Source organism: Heterocephalus glaber, unplaced genomic scaffold (genome assembly GCF_053883595.1).
Source record: "Heterocephalus glaber isolate CG9 unplaced genomic scaffold, H.glaber_assembly_v1.0 deba00001444, whole genome shotgun sequence".
Classification (NCBI taxonomy): domain Eukaryota; kingdom Metazoa; phylum Chordata; class Mammalia; order Rodentia; family Bathyergidae; genus Heterocephalus; species Heterocephalus glaber.
The window spans coordinates 7,848,199-7,863,115 of NW_028258297.1; the positions used below are offsets into that span (position 1 = coordinate 7,848,199).

Sequence of the window (14,917 nt, forward strand, 5' to 3'; positions counted from 1 at the left end):
ACTCTGGTCCCCCATCTTCAGGCTTGAGGTAGTGCCTGCTGCTCAGGGGTGAAGCCACCTGTAGAAAGCTGTAGCAGAAGCTGGGCATGGTGGTGCATGCCTATAATCCCAGCACTATGCGGGGCTGGAGCAGGAGGATGGCAAGTTTGAGGCCAACCCAGACAACTTAACAATTCAGTGAGACCCTGTCTCAAAGTAAAAATATTTTTTAAAAAAGGGTTGGAGATGTAGCTCAATGGAAAAGCTCTGGATTCAATCTCCGGTACCCACAGAAATATTTGAGAAGGCACTGGCTTACCTTCAGACCCCGGGGTCAGGGCTCAAATTGGCCTCGGCAGCCTAAATAACAATCAGAGAGTCTCTAAGGATTGTGTATTTGGGAAGAGCAGCGCACTGCAATGGGAACATGTGCGTCACAGTAAACTAGGAGTGTATTCAAGGAGATTGAGACGGGAGGGGGGCGGGGGGGTTCCATTTTACTTTACTACTACATATTTGTGACACGTAATGTATACATTCCTCATGGAGAGTTGGTACAAACACATATCGCATCTTAGTCCTGCTTATTTCCCCTTTCCCTCCCCCTCCCCTCTCCCTCTATTTTTTTTTTTTTTTTTTGGTACCAGGGGTCGAACTCCGGTCTTTGCACTTGCGCAGCCCTCCATTTTTAGATTCCCCTCCCATCTGCAGTGGTCTACCTCCCTGTTTCCTATCATCTGTTTTTTATTTTGCACCTTACATTGTTTATGCATTGAGTCTCTCATGTAACAGAAACTGTGCCGTATTAAACTCCCTGCACCTAAGTTATTTTGCTTAGCGTTAAGGACTCAAGGTACATCTATTTTCCTACAAATAACCCAAACTTATTCTCTGTTGTGTATAAATACCACATTTTCTTTATTTACTCAGCCTGAGGTTCTTGTAGAATTTAGTGGTAGGTCTAACTTCCCACCACAGCTTTTCCCAGATGCTTGACATGGAATTATAGGATTTAATATTCTCCCTGATGGATTTTGCTCTTGACTTGATCTCATTCCTTTTTATCCTACTTCTCCTTTTGGAATGGGAATGTTTAACCTGTCCCATTGTACGTTGGCAGTATTTAACTTCCTTTTTGATTTTGACAGAGGCTCACAGCTAAGAGTTTGCCTTGGGTTCTCAGAGGAGACTTTGGACTTAGACTTCTCAACAATTTTGGAACTGTTAAAACTTTGACAGCTCTTAGAAATGGACTGAATGCATTTTGCATAAAGAGATGGACATGAGTCTTTTGGGGTCTGGGGGTAAAATATTAAGGTTTCGGTTTGAGGTGTCTCTCCAAAAGCCTCATGTATTTGGAAGTCAATTGAATCGTAGGAGTGCTATACTCATCAGTGGATTAATCCATGGATGAGTTTGTAGGTAGGTTGCTGATAGGAGGTGGGACCTGATGACAGGCAGGTTACTGAGCATACAGCCTGGAAGGGTTTACCCTCCTCTCTGGCTCCTCCCTGGCTCCTCCCTTTCTCTCTGCTTCCTGGCAACCATGAGGTGAACAGCTTTCCTTTGCCAGACTCTCCCACCATGGCCTTCTTGCCTTGGAGCCAATCAACTATAGACTGAATCCTCTAAAAACTGTGAGCCAAATAAACTTCTCCTCCTTTAAGCTGTGTATCTTGGATATTCTGTCCCAGAGATGAGAAAGTGACTAAGACAGAAAGCAAATGAGCACTCTATCAAGGAGAGATAAAAGTGCCATTTTAGGCTGGGATGAAAGCAGGCAGGTATGAGGTGCCAGGTATAACCAGTGAGGAGAGGAGACTTGGGGAAGGCAGGTGAGACTGTGCCACCTTTGAGGACATGGATATGATCTGAGGGGAGATGGCTCAGCATTGAGCCTAAAATCTAGCACGCTAGATTCACACTGAACCTTGGGAATACCACTGACCTTGGGCAAGTCAGTCAACCTCTCTAAGTCATAACTGACCCATCTGTAGAATGGGCATAAAAGGCTGTCTGCCATAAAATATTGGGGGAATTAAATTAATTACTAAAAATATAGTATTTATGAGGTGTGATAAAAATGTGGTGGATGTTTAATTTTTTAAAATTTATTACAGTAAAAGACACACTTCTCAAAATATTCCTCTTTGCTAGGACCTGGAATTTAGCTCAGTGGTTCTGCCACCTGCTTTGTGGGCACAAGGTCCCAAGTTCGATCCCCAGTACCAGGAAAAAAAAATTTCTCTTTGCTTTGAACACACTTATTCCATTTTTAATACCACTCTGTGAAGCAGTTCTGGAAATCCTCTTTCATGTCTTTAGTTACACCATTGTAGCTGCCTTGAAGTCCTGAATTGATTCACATTTATTTTTCATGGTCATTTTGACTTTGGGAAAGAACCAGAAGTCACACAGTGCCAGATCTGGTGAATAAGATGAATGAGGACACAGCATAATGTTTTTGACAGAAACTGGCATAAACATTTTGAATCAAATCAGGACAGAAGGAGCCACCAACACATGAAAGAGGGCTTTCAGAACTGCTTCAGAAAGTGGCAAGAACTATAGAATAAATGTGGTCAAAGTGAGGGGGAGTTTTTTGAGGGGGATTAATATTAATGTGTCTTTTACTGTAATAAACTTATTTATTTATTTAGTATCAGGGATCAAACATAGGACCTTGAGCTTGCAAGGCAGGTGCAGTGCCACTGAGCTAAATCCCTGGCCCCGTAATAAATTTTTTAACATAAACATGCACTGTAGTTTTTTGTTTGTTTTTGTTTGCTTGTGTACCTCATAGCACAGTGCCTAGCATGAAAATGACCACAAAAAATAGAGAGCTAGGGATGTAGTTTGGTGGTAGGGCACCAAACTATATTCAGCATGCATGGAGCTAGGTTCCATCTCCAGCACCAAAAAAAAAAAAAAAAAATTAAAATAGAAATTGCTTTTTTTTTTTTTTTTCATAAAAGGTGTTGCCTTTCTGTGTAGTCTATGCTCACCAGCATTCATCTTCCTCTACCAGGAGGCAGTGTTGCAGATAATCAAATAAGTAGCGTATCCATCCCATGTGTCTTGTGTCTTAGTTACTTCCACATTGCTAGAACAAAATATCCGGTACCCACAAGTTAAAGGAGGAAAGTTTATTTTAGCTCACAGTTTGTAGAGGTTTCAGTCCATAGTCAGCTGACTCCAAGGCAGGTAGCATGGGAGAGGGGCATGGCAGAGGAGGAACAGTCCATAGCATGGCTGGTAGGAGCCAATAAGCCTCCCTTTCCCTTTTATTCCATCCAGCCTATAATTTCATTAGTTGGTGCCACCCACACCCAGTGTGGGCCTTCCCATTATTTACAACCAGAACAATGCTCAACCAAACAGTGGATTAATCCAGTTACCACACCCATAACCCAGCATTACACACCCATGATCCAGCCACCTCCTAAAAGCCCCACCTATGAGTGCATGAGGTTTTAGGGGTAAGCCATAACACCATATCTGACCAACTGGGAAGCTCTTCTCTCATTGATCTCTGAGAGTTAGACCTGAGACTGTACTCATGGGAGGCTGCCTGCCATTGCTCAGCTGCCTTGTTTTTCGGACCACCTGAGCTCAAGCTATTGGATCACTTGGACTTAACTGCTGATCACAGCCCTGGGAGGAGAAAGAGAGTTGAGGGCATGTGTAGTTCTTCATCCAAATGCTCAATATTTTTGAAAAGGGCAATTTTTTTTGCACCACAGAGGAAAAGAGCCTAGTTTTTTATATTTTGTTGGTTTTTCTTTCCTAGTAACAAGGCATACAGAACCAATTATTGTTAATTTGAGTTGAGCAAAATATCATTGCTAACAGTAACAAAAGAAAGGCCCAATTAAAACATAGCCAAAGGATTTGAATATACATCCTCGAAAGATTCTATGCAAATGAACAATAAGCCCATGAAAAGATGCTCCACATCGGTAATCATCAGGAAATGCAAATCAAAACCTCAGTGAGACTGCTTTCCACTCATTAGAATGGCTTTTAAAAAGAAAAAGAAAGTGTTGGTGAGGATGTGGAGAAATTGTAACCCTTGCACATTGCTAGTGAGAATGTAAAACACTGAAGCTGCCATGGCAAATAGTCTGGCAGGCCCTCAAAATGCTAAACATAGATTTACCATATGATCCAACAATTCTGCTTCTGGTTGCACACCCAAAGGAATGGAAAGCAGGGACTTGAACGATTATTTATACATCCATGTTTTCATCCACAATAGACAAAGATGGAAGCAGCCCCTGTGTCCCTCAATAGTTGTAGCTAAACACAATGTGAATATTAGCCTTACAATAGAATATTAGCCTTCAAAAGGAATACTAGTACAATAGAATAGTAGTTTGCCTTCAAAAGGAAGGAAATTCTGACACATACAACAAATGAATGAAACTGGAGGACATTATGCTAAGCAAAATAAGCCAGTTACAAAAAAGCAATTAGCCAGGTGTGGGTGGGGAAAGCCTGTAGTCCCTGTGCTTGAGAGGCTGAGGCAGAAGGATGGTGAGTACAAGGACAGCATGGGCTACGTTGCAAGTTCAAGGCCAGCTGGAAATACATAGTTCCTGTCTCAACAATGATGAAAACAAGACAGGGCCAGGGATTTAGCTCAGTGGTTCCACCACCTGCCTTGCAAGCGCAAAGACCCAAGTTTGATACCCGGTACCAAGGAAAAAAAACACAAGACAATTATTGCATGTTTCCACTTATACAAAGCACTTAGAGGAGTTAGAATCATAGAGATGGAGTAGAGTGATGGTTACCTGGGGAGGGGAACTGGTGAGTTAGCGTTTCATCCCAGTCTTGGTTTGGAAAGATGAACGTTGTGACATTCAAGAATATGAATGCACGGGCCGGGGATTTAGCTCAGTGGTTTCACCACCTGCTGTGCAAGCGCAAGGACCCGAGTTTAATCCCTGGCAACAAAAAAAAAAAAAAAAAAAAAAAGAATATGAATGCACTTAATGCCACTTAACTGTATACTATATAAATTCTATTGCTATGAAAATGGATGATCCAGAAAATAAACAAAAATCATTGTCAGTCACTCTCCTAGGTGCTGATGCTATTTGCAAGTGAACCTCCACACGCAGAAGGGCTTCAGGCATCTATTTGCGCTTTGGGCTGCCCAACTCCAGTCCTAGCCTCTGCTGTGGAATTCCTCTACTGTGGAGGAGTTTCACAATCACTTCTTCACAGTTGGAGAGGAAATATTGCCTGGGGAAAAGATTGGGCAGCAGTGCATGAAGCTGTCACTGGGTTTGGGGAGGGGATTTGTTGGGGTGCGGGAGACAGTTTGTTAGGCACTGGATACAGAAAAGGAGCAAAGAGATCAACTACATGGACTTCACAGCTTCAGCCCTTCCCTCTGCATCTCACTGGGGCCCTGGTTCTGGTAAGACACATCCTAGGTCGAAGGAAAAAGGCTCATTCTTGGACTTGCCCACAAGCCCTGCACCATGTCCCCTATTTCTACCAATATTATCAGGAAGCTGGTCCCACTGGCAACCTGCCCAAGTTTCAGCATAGAATTGAGAGCTGAGGACCAGATGCTCCCTCCCCACAGGATGCTCGGCTGCCACCTTGGGAGTTGCTTGGTCACTTGTTCCCTGGGAGAGGCCGCCTCACCTCTTTCCTCCCCAGAATTCCTGTGTGCAGGACTAGGGGGTGGAAGGGTGGAGGGGGCAGGGCAGGGGGCAATAGCTCCACGGGGAAACCTTCCACTCCCCAGACTAGCTGCAGGACAACCTTGGGTAACAAACTAGTGGTTAGGACTTGGGTCTTCTTGGATTTACCTCAAGTCTCCCTTCAGGATCTTTTTTATTGGCTGAACTAGAGCTTCCCTGTGGCAGAGACCCTACTCATAGCAAGGAAGGAAGACGGCCTGTGGGCTGGAAACTACTACTACTAATGATCTGATGAAAAGAGCTCTCTAGGACCCAAAGGAGCTGTCCAGAAGTTTTCTAAGGAGCTTCGGCTGCAACTCTGCCATGAACAACGACCAGCGTGAGGAGGACCGGGCTGGGCTCCTGCGCCTGCTTCAAGGATGCTTCTGGACAATTTGCCCACTATTTCCTTAGCATCTGTGATTGAGTGCCGTGCTGGGGACTTGGCTCCAGTCCCCTCGGTGAAGCAGCCCAGAAGCAGCAGCCATGGCCGCCTCCCAGTGGCTCCAGCTATAATCGGCTCAAGGTGCCAGGCAGATCCCAGCTGCAGCCAGCAGAGACTGGGCTCAGGCTGCCCCAAGAACCACCCTGGGACTGATGACTCAGCTGGGGGCATGGAGGTGGGACTCAGGATCTGAAGGATCAGGATGCATGACAAACTAAAGCCCAGGCTTTTGTGCAAAAGCCAGGAGCCAGCCCAGCCACAGGGCTGCAATCTAATGAATTCACAGTAATTCCATTAGTGTTGCCAGAATCCTCCCTGCGGGTTTAGCAAAACAGATCCCCTACTCAAGGCTCCCTAAAATGCAGGCTGAACCAAAGTCTTAATGCCACACCACCAAGGCACCCCTCTTTCCCTTGTCTGCTGCCCACCCCCATTCCAGAGCCCAAGCAACTACACAGAGCATCCAGAGTCCTGTGGGTGGAGATTTTCTTTTATTTGCTTTGATTCTGCAGAGGAAATATAGTGTCAACACCCTAGGTGCTGGAATGACCCCCCGCACATGCAGAACACGTGGATGCCCACTGTGTATCAGCCACTGATGCGCCAATTTGGCCCATGAAGAAAATGTCCCCAAGGCTGCAGGAGTCCCTTCCCCCATTTATATGAGTTTCAAGACCCTCATTCACACCCACCCCAGGTCACCTTCTACTCCAGTAGGATCAGAGCCCCGCCTCCCAGCACACCCCTGCATTGCCCGTACAGACAGGACCACACAGCACACTGGGCAGGAGACAGCAGGCTTCACTGGGCCTCAGCTGCCAGCTTGGGAGAAAGGCTGCCTTCTAGCACAGTGAAGAGAGACCAGAAAGAGCAGTCGGGCCATGCCACCTTTCCCAACCTCCCAGGGGCCCGGACAAACCCACCTCTTCCCCTAGGAAAAAGACATTTGGGAGCTAACAAAAGTAGAGCTCAGCAGGACCTTCAAACCAACATTTTCTTTGTCCTCAGCTTCTGTTCCTCCAAGGCCTCATGCTGCTCCCCTAAGCGGATTTCTGATGTCTGAAGCCCCCTACCTTGGCTCCAAGCCTCCCCAGCTGTCCATGGACCCCGTGGAATGGCCAGGTGCCACAACCCCTTACCACCCCAGCCTCCCTGCCTTCCCCCTGGAAGCCCCAGGTTTTTCTCAGCATCTCTCCCCATGACTTGCTGAGGCGACCTGACTCGGAGATGTCCAGGTGATGGGAGGAGTCAGGTGCCTTTGCTTTCTGTCCTCTCCTCATCTGCAGTCGGAGCGTTGCTGATGGCGCGAAGCTGCCCCTGGGCCGCAGGCTTCACCGACAGGACCAGGCGTTTACGGAAGGTCTCACAGAGCACAATGTACACAAAGGGGTTGAGGCAGCTGTTGGCATACCCCAAGCTGATGGCCGCATTGTATAGGTACACGAAAGTGAGGGTCGGGCGGCTGATGGACAGCTGGGTCAGTTGCAGCACGTAATAGGGCGCCCAGCACACAAAGAAGACCAAGCAGATGGCAATGGCCGTGCGGGTCACCCGCTTTGTCCGCAGCCGGATGCTGCGCTGGGAGGCGGGGGCCACTGAAGTTGTCATCCGCTGCAGAATCCTCACATACGCAGCAGTGATCACCACAAAGGGCAGGGCAAAGGCCAGGAAAAACTGGTACAGGGTGAACCAATAGAGGTCAGTGTCCGGGTTGGGCAGGCGGATGCCGCAGCCCACGGTGCCCCCCGGGAAGGGGATGAGCCTGGCATAGAGCCATACTGGGGTGATGCTGATGAAGGAGAGGGCCCACAGGAGGCAGATCACCAGGGTAGCCACTGAAGGCTTCCGGAACTTGGTGGAAGAGATGGGGTGGACAGTGGCCAGGTAGCGGTCAATGGCCATGGCAGTGAGGATGTAGGTGCTGGTGAACTGACTGTTGGCGTCCATGGCTGTGATGAGGGTGCACATGGTCTCCCCAAAGTGCCAGACCCCATTGCCCATGAGCTGATGGATCATGAAGGGCATGCCCAGGAGGAAGAGCAGGTCCACCACGGAGAGATTGATGATGAAGATGTCGGGGACATTGCTGCACCAATGCAGCTTGGACTTCTTCACGACCGCGAAGATGACTGTGGAGTTCCCCACAATGCCCAGGAGGCAGATGGTGCCGAACACCGAAGGCATGATGATGTTGATGTAGGAGACACTTCCTGTGCCTGGGCGAGACCCTGGTGACAGAAGGAGCAAGTGTTACTTGTGTGACATGGATTCTGCTCTTGGGGCTGACATTCTGCTGTCCTGCTCAGCCTGCAGTGGCACTCTCCCTTCCCTCTCATCCTCCCTGCAATTTCACCATTCATCTGGGATTCTCTCCCTCCCCACACTGTTGCTAATCCTGTCCCCTTGTCCTCCTCCACTGTTCTCCTGGGAATCCTACCAGATTCTCCTGAGCCACCTGTTAGTTAAAGGCCCTGGTTCTTTGCCTCCTGCATTTACTGTAAAGACTCAGAGTTAAGAATAACAGCTGAAGCCAGGCAGGGTAGCTCATGCCTGCAATCCTAGTACTCCAGGAGGCTGAGGCAGGAGAATTGCAAGTTCAAACCCAGCCTGGGCAACTTAGTGACTTAGGGAGACCCTATCTCAAAATAAAAATAAAAAGGACTGGGATGTGGTTTGATGTGAAGGCCCTAAGTTCAATTTCCAGTACAAAAAAAAACACAACAAAAAAACACAGAGCCATCTGCTGAGAATGACTGTGGGTCCCTGGGCTCGGAAACCTCATCATAAAAGCCAGAAGGACATGGGAGTGTGTGCGTGTGTGTGCGTGTGCGTGTGTGCGTGCGTGTGTGTGGTGGAATATACGTGGTATATATGCTTTCTTTCCCATTTGTAGCCCTGATCATTTTATTTCACTGATTGCTGGCTGGAAGCTATGTACTGATTCCCAGGCATCTCTGTGGGGGACTGTCTTGTAGCGGCATTTCCCAACTATTCTCGGGTCAGGCTTGCAGCCCTCCCAGCCCCAGCTTCCTGTCAGGGATTTCCTTGCTCAGTATCCCCAAACCCTCCAAGGGGAGCACAGACCGAAGCTCAGCACTGTCGCCCAGCAGCCTGACCATTTTCTCCATACAAACCATTCCTCTTTTCCTTCCTTCCTTTTTCCTTCAAAGCTAGAATCCCAGGGCATTGCAGATCTGGAAATGTCAGAAAGCTTAATTCACCAGAAAAGTTAATCCTCTCACGCTCTGCAAAGTCTTCTGCTTCCCACAGCCTCTGCCAGGGGGCAGTAAAGATGTCTCCGGCCCCTTTACCCCTGCGCACTTTTACCCCTGCGTAAAGAGCCCAGGGTATCCTTGAATGAAAGATCCTCCTGCTATCTCCCACCTACTCCCTGCCAGCTTCTCCTGTTTGCTTTTCCAGTCTGGATTTTTTTTTTTTTCTGTAAAATGTATTCGAAACTCATGAGCAAGCCTTCTCCTGCCTGCTTGCTGCTGGCCACCATCACCTGCCACCACTGATTGTGCCTCTGTCCTAGGCTGGGCTCCTGCCCCTTCTGCCCTGCCCACCCCTGTCCCCTTCTGTCTTCCTTCCAGGCAAAGCAGACTGCAGATCTTGTCCCTAAGAACTATAATAAAGTTTCCCAAGCAGTTTGGCTCAGGGTGAAACCTCCCCTATCCCACCCCACCCCCCAGCCCAGAGGTGGGAAGACTGCCCTGCAGCTCACCGGGGGCAGTGAGGTTGTCTGGGCCATCGGAGATGTTGCTGGCATTGGGGCCAGTGGGCAGCAGCGCGGCTTGCAGGTCCATGCAGCTGGAGCGGGTCGCCTGCGCCCCCGGAGTTGAGCTCCCGTCCACCCACGCAGGCTGCGGCAGCCACCAGCGCCCTTGGCCACTTGGTCCTGGAGCACGCCCCACAGGCTGGAGGGGGTCTTCCTCGGCAGCCTGGCAACCTCTGCCGCCGCCTCCCAGCCCAGTGCTCTCGCACTCCCTCCTTCCCGGCTCCCACTGACATCACCTAGACACATTAACATTCGGAGGCAGATGCACATTAACCTCTTCAGTCCCGGCTCCCACCGCTGCTGCCTGCAGAGGCGGCGAGGGGCTGGGCTCCAGCGGCCCATTTGGGAGGGGACTTGCTTCCCCCAGGCTTCTGCCTCTGACGCCTGGGCGGCGGGGGCTGCTGCTTGCTTGCTTGAGATCTCTGCAAAGGCAAAGGGTAAAGGCAAGGAGTTGCTTCACTTTGGACCTCCTAACCCCAGGTATGGTAGGTTGGGCCACGTGGCAGGGAACAGAGGGGAGAGTTCCCAGAGCCTGGGACTCAGAGGCTCGCACTGCAGCATGCACACCCACCACACACCCTGGAGGCCACCCTCGGCCCCTTGCCCTTGTCCTGATGGACCCTAAACATCTTGCTGTCTACACTGCCAGCATCCTGACCAGCTGTGGACTGCTGAGCCTTGGCCTGGCTCTCAGAGGTGATTCAAGTCACTCCATGCTGGCAATGGCCAGGGTTTTGAGAGCCAGAAAGGATAAACTGTCATCTCCACAGGCTTAGCCTGGACCAAGCGTAGGGAGGTTTCTGTGTTCCAAATGCTCTGAGGTCTTTGAGGCAAATTTCAGAGCACAAGAGCAAAGCTCCAGAGAGATTACCGGTGAGGCCCAGTCTCACTGGGCACAGGCACTTGTGGATTCTCTGCAGAGGCATCTGCTGACAGCTCCAGAAATTCTCACCATCAAGGGCTGTCACCACACCACGGCCAGGCTCAGGGTCAGAGCTCTTCGTTGCCACGCAGAAGCACCGAGAGACATCCCTGTAACCCCTCTAGTCCCTAGTTCTTCCTGGCAAGCAAAGTCAATGTCCCTGCCAGTATAGTTCTCCTATTCTTGGCCTCCAGGTCCACCAGTGTGAGGAGCCTAAATAAAATGAGATGATAGCCAGGTGCGGTGGTGCACACCTGTAACCCCCACTACTAGGGAGGCAGATCCAGGAGGTTTGCAAGTTCTAAGCCAGCTTGAGTAACTTAGTTAGATCCTGTCTCCAAAAAAAAAAAAAAATATATATATATATATATATATGTATGTATATGTGTATATATATATGTATATATATATAAAACACATATATATGTTATATATTTTTAAATTTCATATATATATGTATATATATATGGGATGGGGAATATAGTTCAGTAGTGGAATACTTTTGGGTTCCATCTCCTGTACTAGAGGGGAAAAAAAAAATCAAGTGATAGTTCAGCTTTGGTTCTTAGTGTGTCCTTCCTGATGCCCCCTGACCCATGCATACCTTACCACGTTAGGAAAGGGGTGTCTTCTGCGCTTCCATAGGGAACCCACTTAGCTGGTAGGATCTCTGGTCCCACATAATAAACTCCATTCTAGCATCCTACTTCTGGAATCTTCTGACCTCTTCATCAAAACTCTGCCATCCAAGGGGATGGGGAAGTGGAGAGTTACTGTTGAATGGGAACAGAGTTTCTGTTCGTTTGGCTTTTTTTGTTTGTTTTGTTTGTTTTTTGAGCAGGGTCTCACTTTGTAGCCCAGGCTGGCCTCAAACTTGTGACAATACTCCTACCTCAGCCTCCCAGGTGCTGGGGTTACCGGTGTGTGCCTCCATGCCCAGCTCTAGAGTTTCTGTTTGGAATGATGGAAATGTTCTAGAAGTGGACATTGGCATTGATCGTGCAAAATTGTGAGTGTACTTAATGCTACTGAATTGCACACTTAAAAACGGTTAAGGCCGGGGATTTAGCTCAGTGGTTCTGGCACCTGCCTCAAAAGCAGAAGGGCCCGAGTTCAATCTCCAGTACCAAAAAAAAAAAAAAATGGTTAAGGAGGGCTGGGGATGTAGCTCAGTGGAGCCATGCCTGCCTGGCAAGTGGAAGTTCCTGAGTTTGATCCTCAGTACTGAAAAAAAAAATTGGTTAAGGTGCTGGGGATAGAGCTCAATGATAGTTCACTTGCCTGGTGTTATGGCTTGTGTCTAGATGTCCCCCCAAAGCCTCATGTGGTCATAGGTGGGGCTTTTTCAGAGGTAGCTGGATCTAGAAGGTGAGACACTGGAATTGATTCATGGAGCAATCAATGCTAGGCTCAAAGGCAAAAGGATTAAGAGTATGAGTGCTATCTGCCCTGAGTAGTCTGGATAAGATAAAAGGGGCAGAAAGACACTGTTAAAGTCTCTTGTTGCTTTTGCTACTTTCTGTCCTCCACAAACTGTTTCTCCTGTGAAGCCCCTCTGCCATGTGCCACTATTCCTTGGAGCCAGCCAACTACAGACTGAAACCTCTATGAACTGTAAGCCAAAGAAACCTTTCCTAGGGGTATTTTGTCTCAGCAATGAGAAAAGTAACCAAGAAACCTAGTGTGTGTGAGGCCCTGGGTTCCAGCCCCAGCACTGAAAATAAATAAATAGGCCAGTTTTATGCTATATATATTTTACTACAATATAAAAAATAAAGTGGTAAATCTTATGTATATTTTACCACCCAGAACCCTTCAAAACTCAATGGAGGAAGTCCCAGCATCCCCATCTTACTGCAGACCATTTTCTGGAGCTATCCCAAAGCACCTTAGGACAGGCCCTGGAATCCTTCCCGGAAGTCCATGCCATGTAACAGGAGAGTGCTTCTTGTCAGGAAACTCTCCTTTCAAGCTTATGTTTGCACCATGATCTGGCACCCCAAGGTCCACTCCCACACGTGTTCCCTTGATTTATTCCCATCCATGTTAGCTAGGTCCTGGAGAGTGAGTATTTTCACTACCAGCAGGGACCATCTTTTCCTCTCAGGATACACTGACATCTAACCTCAGTCCTTGGGCTAGAAGCAATGAGAGGAGATGAGGGGCATAGTGAAGAGGGTAAGAGGGTTCAATGTTCAAGTTCATCCAGATGTTCCCTCCTGGACCTCAGGGTTCCACTCCTGTTCTGTGAGGGCCTTGGCTTTAGCACTGGAGACCTGTTAGGATGAACACAGTCATCTTTCCTGCTGCTCTGCTGCCCTTCCAATGAGACCGTGGGTCTTATTTTCAGCTGTTTGCCCTGATGCTGCAGCAGGTGAGGGGTCTCTTTCATGTGTGTTTGGAGGTTCCTCGCCTGTCACTGTGCATCCTAAATTGATAGTTGGCTACCTGACTGCCATTCCCTTTCTCCTAGGCTTCCAAAGCAGTTAAAAGCCAGCCGACGTTACAGTCCTTGTAATTACCACAGCTCCTACACTGCTCAAGTCTAGAGATGTCACACACTTCAGTGCTTCCTTTTCCACTTGTCCCTCTTCCCAGCCAAACATGAGATTATTTGTCATCATGAAGCTACAGCATGCAGGGTTGGTCAGTACCTACTTACCCTCAGCAATGGGGTCCTCATGGACTTCCGGCTGGTAACTGATACATCTTGGAGTTCTGGTTTCCTCTAGACTCATGGGGTGAATTTTCTTTGTTGTTGCTGGGCACAGTGGGGGCTCAGCTTGTCTAGGCCTTCCTGGGAAGCTTCCCACCGTCTCTCAGAATGAGCTGCCCAGAGGACAGGAGGCTGGGTTGCTGTCTACTGGTTCTTGTCCCTATTGGTTGAGGCTTCTCTGAGGACATTAAGCCTGAACTTATGGACTGTGCTTGGGCTAGAGGTCGTCCGTGGCACTGGGGAAGATCAGGGTAGTGAGAAGGCATGAAGTGCACAGTTCTTGACACAAGGTGAGCTGAGCTCACACACAACTGTCTGTTGCAGCTGGGGCTGGAACCAGAAGGGGCATATGACATAGATTCCAGAAGCATCTGTCACAGAAGGCATTGCAGTCATCTTGATGCAAGATGACTAAGAGCTTAGGGAGGTGAAGGTGGAGAAAAATGATGGGTTTTAATACATTATGTAGAGCCCAGAGGGTTGCTGAAGAATGCAGTGGAAAATGTGAGAGATAAAGTCACCAAGGGTGATCCCCCAGTTTGTGGCCCAGGCAATTAGAAGAACAGAGTTGTCGTTGGCTTAGACAAGGAAGCCGTGGGAGGAGATTGCTTGGAGGAGAAGCTAAGAGCTGTTTTGGACCTGTTACACTTGTGCTGCCTGCTGACATCTGAGCAGAGTGTGGGTAGTGGTTGGACCTAAGAGCCGAAGTTCAAGGCAGAAGTCATGCCTGGAGATATTCTTTCTTGTCTGTGTTACTGGGAATTGAGCCCGGGGCCTCTGTATTGTGCTACATCCCCAGACATTTTTTTTTTCTTTTTTATTCTCCCACAGGGTCTTGGTAAGTTGCTAAATTGCCCAGGCTGGGCTTGAACTTGCAATCCTGCAGCCTCAGGCTGCCAGAGTGCTGGGATGACAGGTGTGCGCCACCACACCCAGCTTGGAGATATAAATTCAAACACATGAGACTGGTTGAGCTCACCAGGGAGTGAGGTGGGTGAGTCTGGGGCATTCCAAACTTTATAGGCTGGGAAAATGAGATTTACTGTCCACCCTCTCATGCTGTAAGATTTCCTGTCTCCACCCAGCCAGCAGCTGACAGGTCATTACTGAGCATGTCCTATGGACTGGACACTGCCCTGGGCTCTGTGGACACAGTGAATAAATATGAGCAAGTGCCTGGTATCAAGGAGCTTAAACAAAGTGGGGAGACACAGGTAATAACAAGTGTGCTAGGTGTGGTGGCGCATGGCCATAATCCCAGCATTCGGGAGGCTGAGGTAGGAAGATCACTGACTTTGAGGCCAGCCTGGGCTACATAGTGAGTTCAAGGCCAGCCTAAACTACATAGCAAGACCCTGTCTCCAAAAAACAAAACAAA

General features: G+C 48.5%; 1 protein-coding gene across 1 annotated transcript; it reads right to left on the reverse strand.

Moving 5' to 3' along the window:
• Positions 1–6,598: 6,598 nt before the first annotated feature.
• Positions 6,599–10,105, reverse strand: Mchr1 (melanin concentrating hormone receptor 1). The gene is made up of 2 exons (XM_004845541.4): positions 9,848–10,105; positions 6,599–8,351 (listed from the first exon to the last, which is right to left on the reverse strand). The coding sequence occupies exons 1-2, from the start codon at positions 9,927–9,929 to the stop codon at positions 7,372–7,374; spliced, it is 1,062 nt and encodes a 353-aa protein (XP_004845598.2). The 5' UTR covers positions 9,930–10,105; the 3' UTR covers positions 6,599–7,371.
• Between the last annotated feature and the right edge of the window lie 4,812 nt (positions 10,106–14,917).

What these genes read in the sequence shown, in the direction of transcription:
- Mchr1 (XM_004845541.4), bottom strand. Translation starts at nt 9,929, where the DNA reads ATGGACCTGCAAGCCGCGCTGCTGCCCACTGGCCCCAATGCCAGCAAC. An exon ending in AGACAACCTCACTGCCCCCG is followed by an intron (nt 8,352 to 9,847) that starts GTGAGCTGCAGG and finishes TTCTGTCACCAG; the next exon opens with GGTCTCGCCCAGGCACAGGA.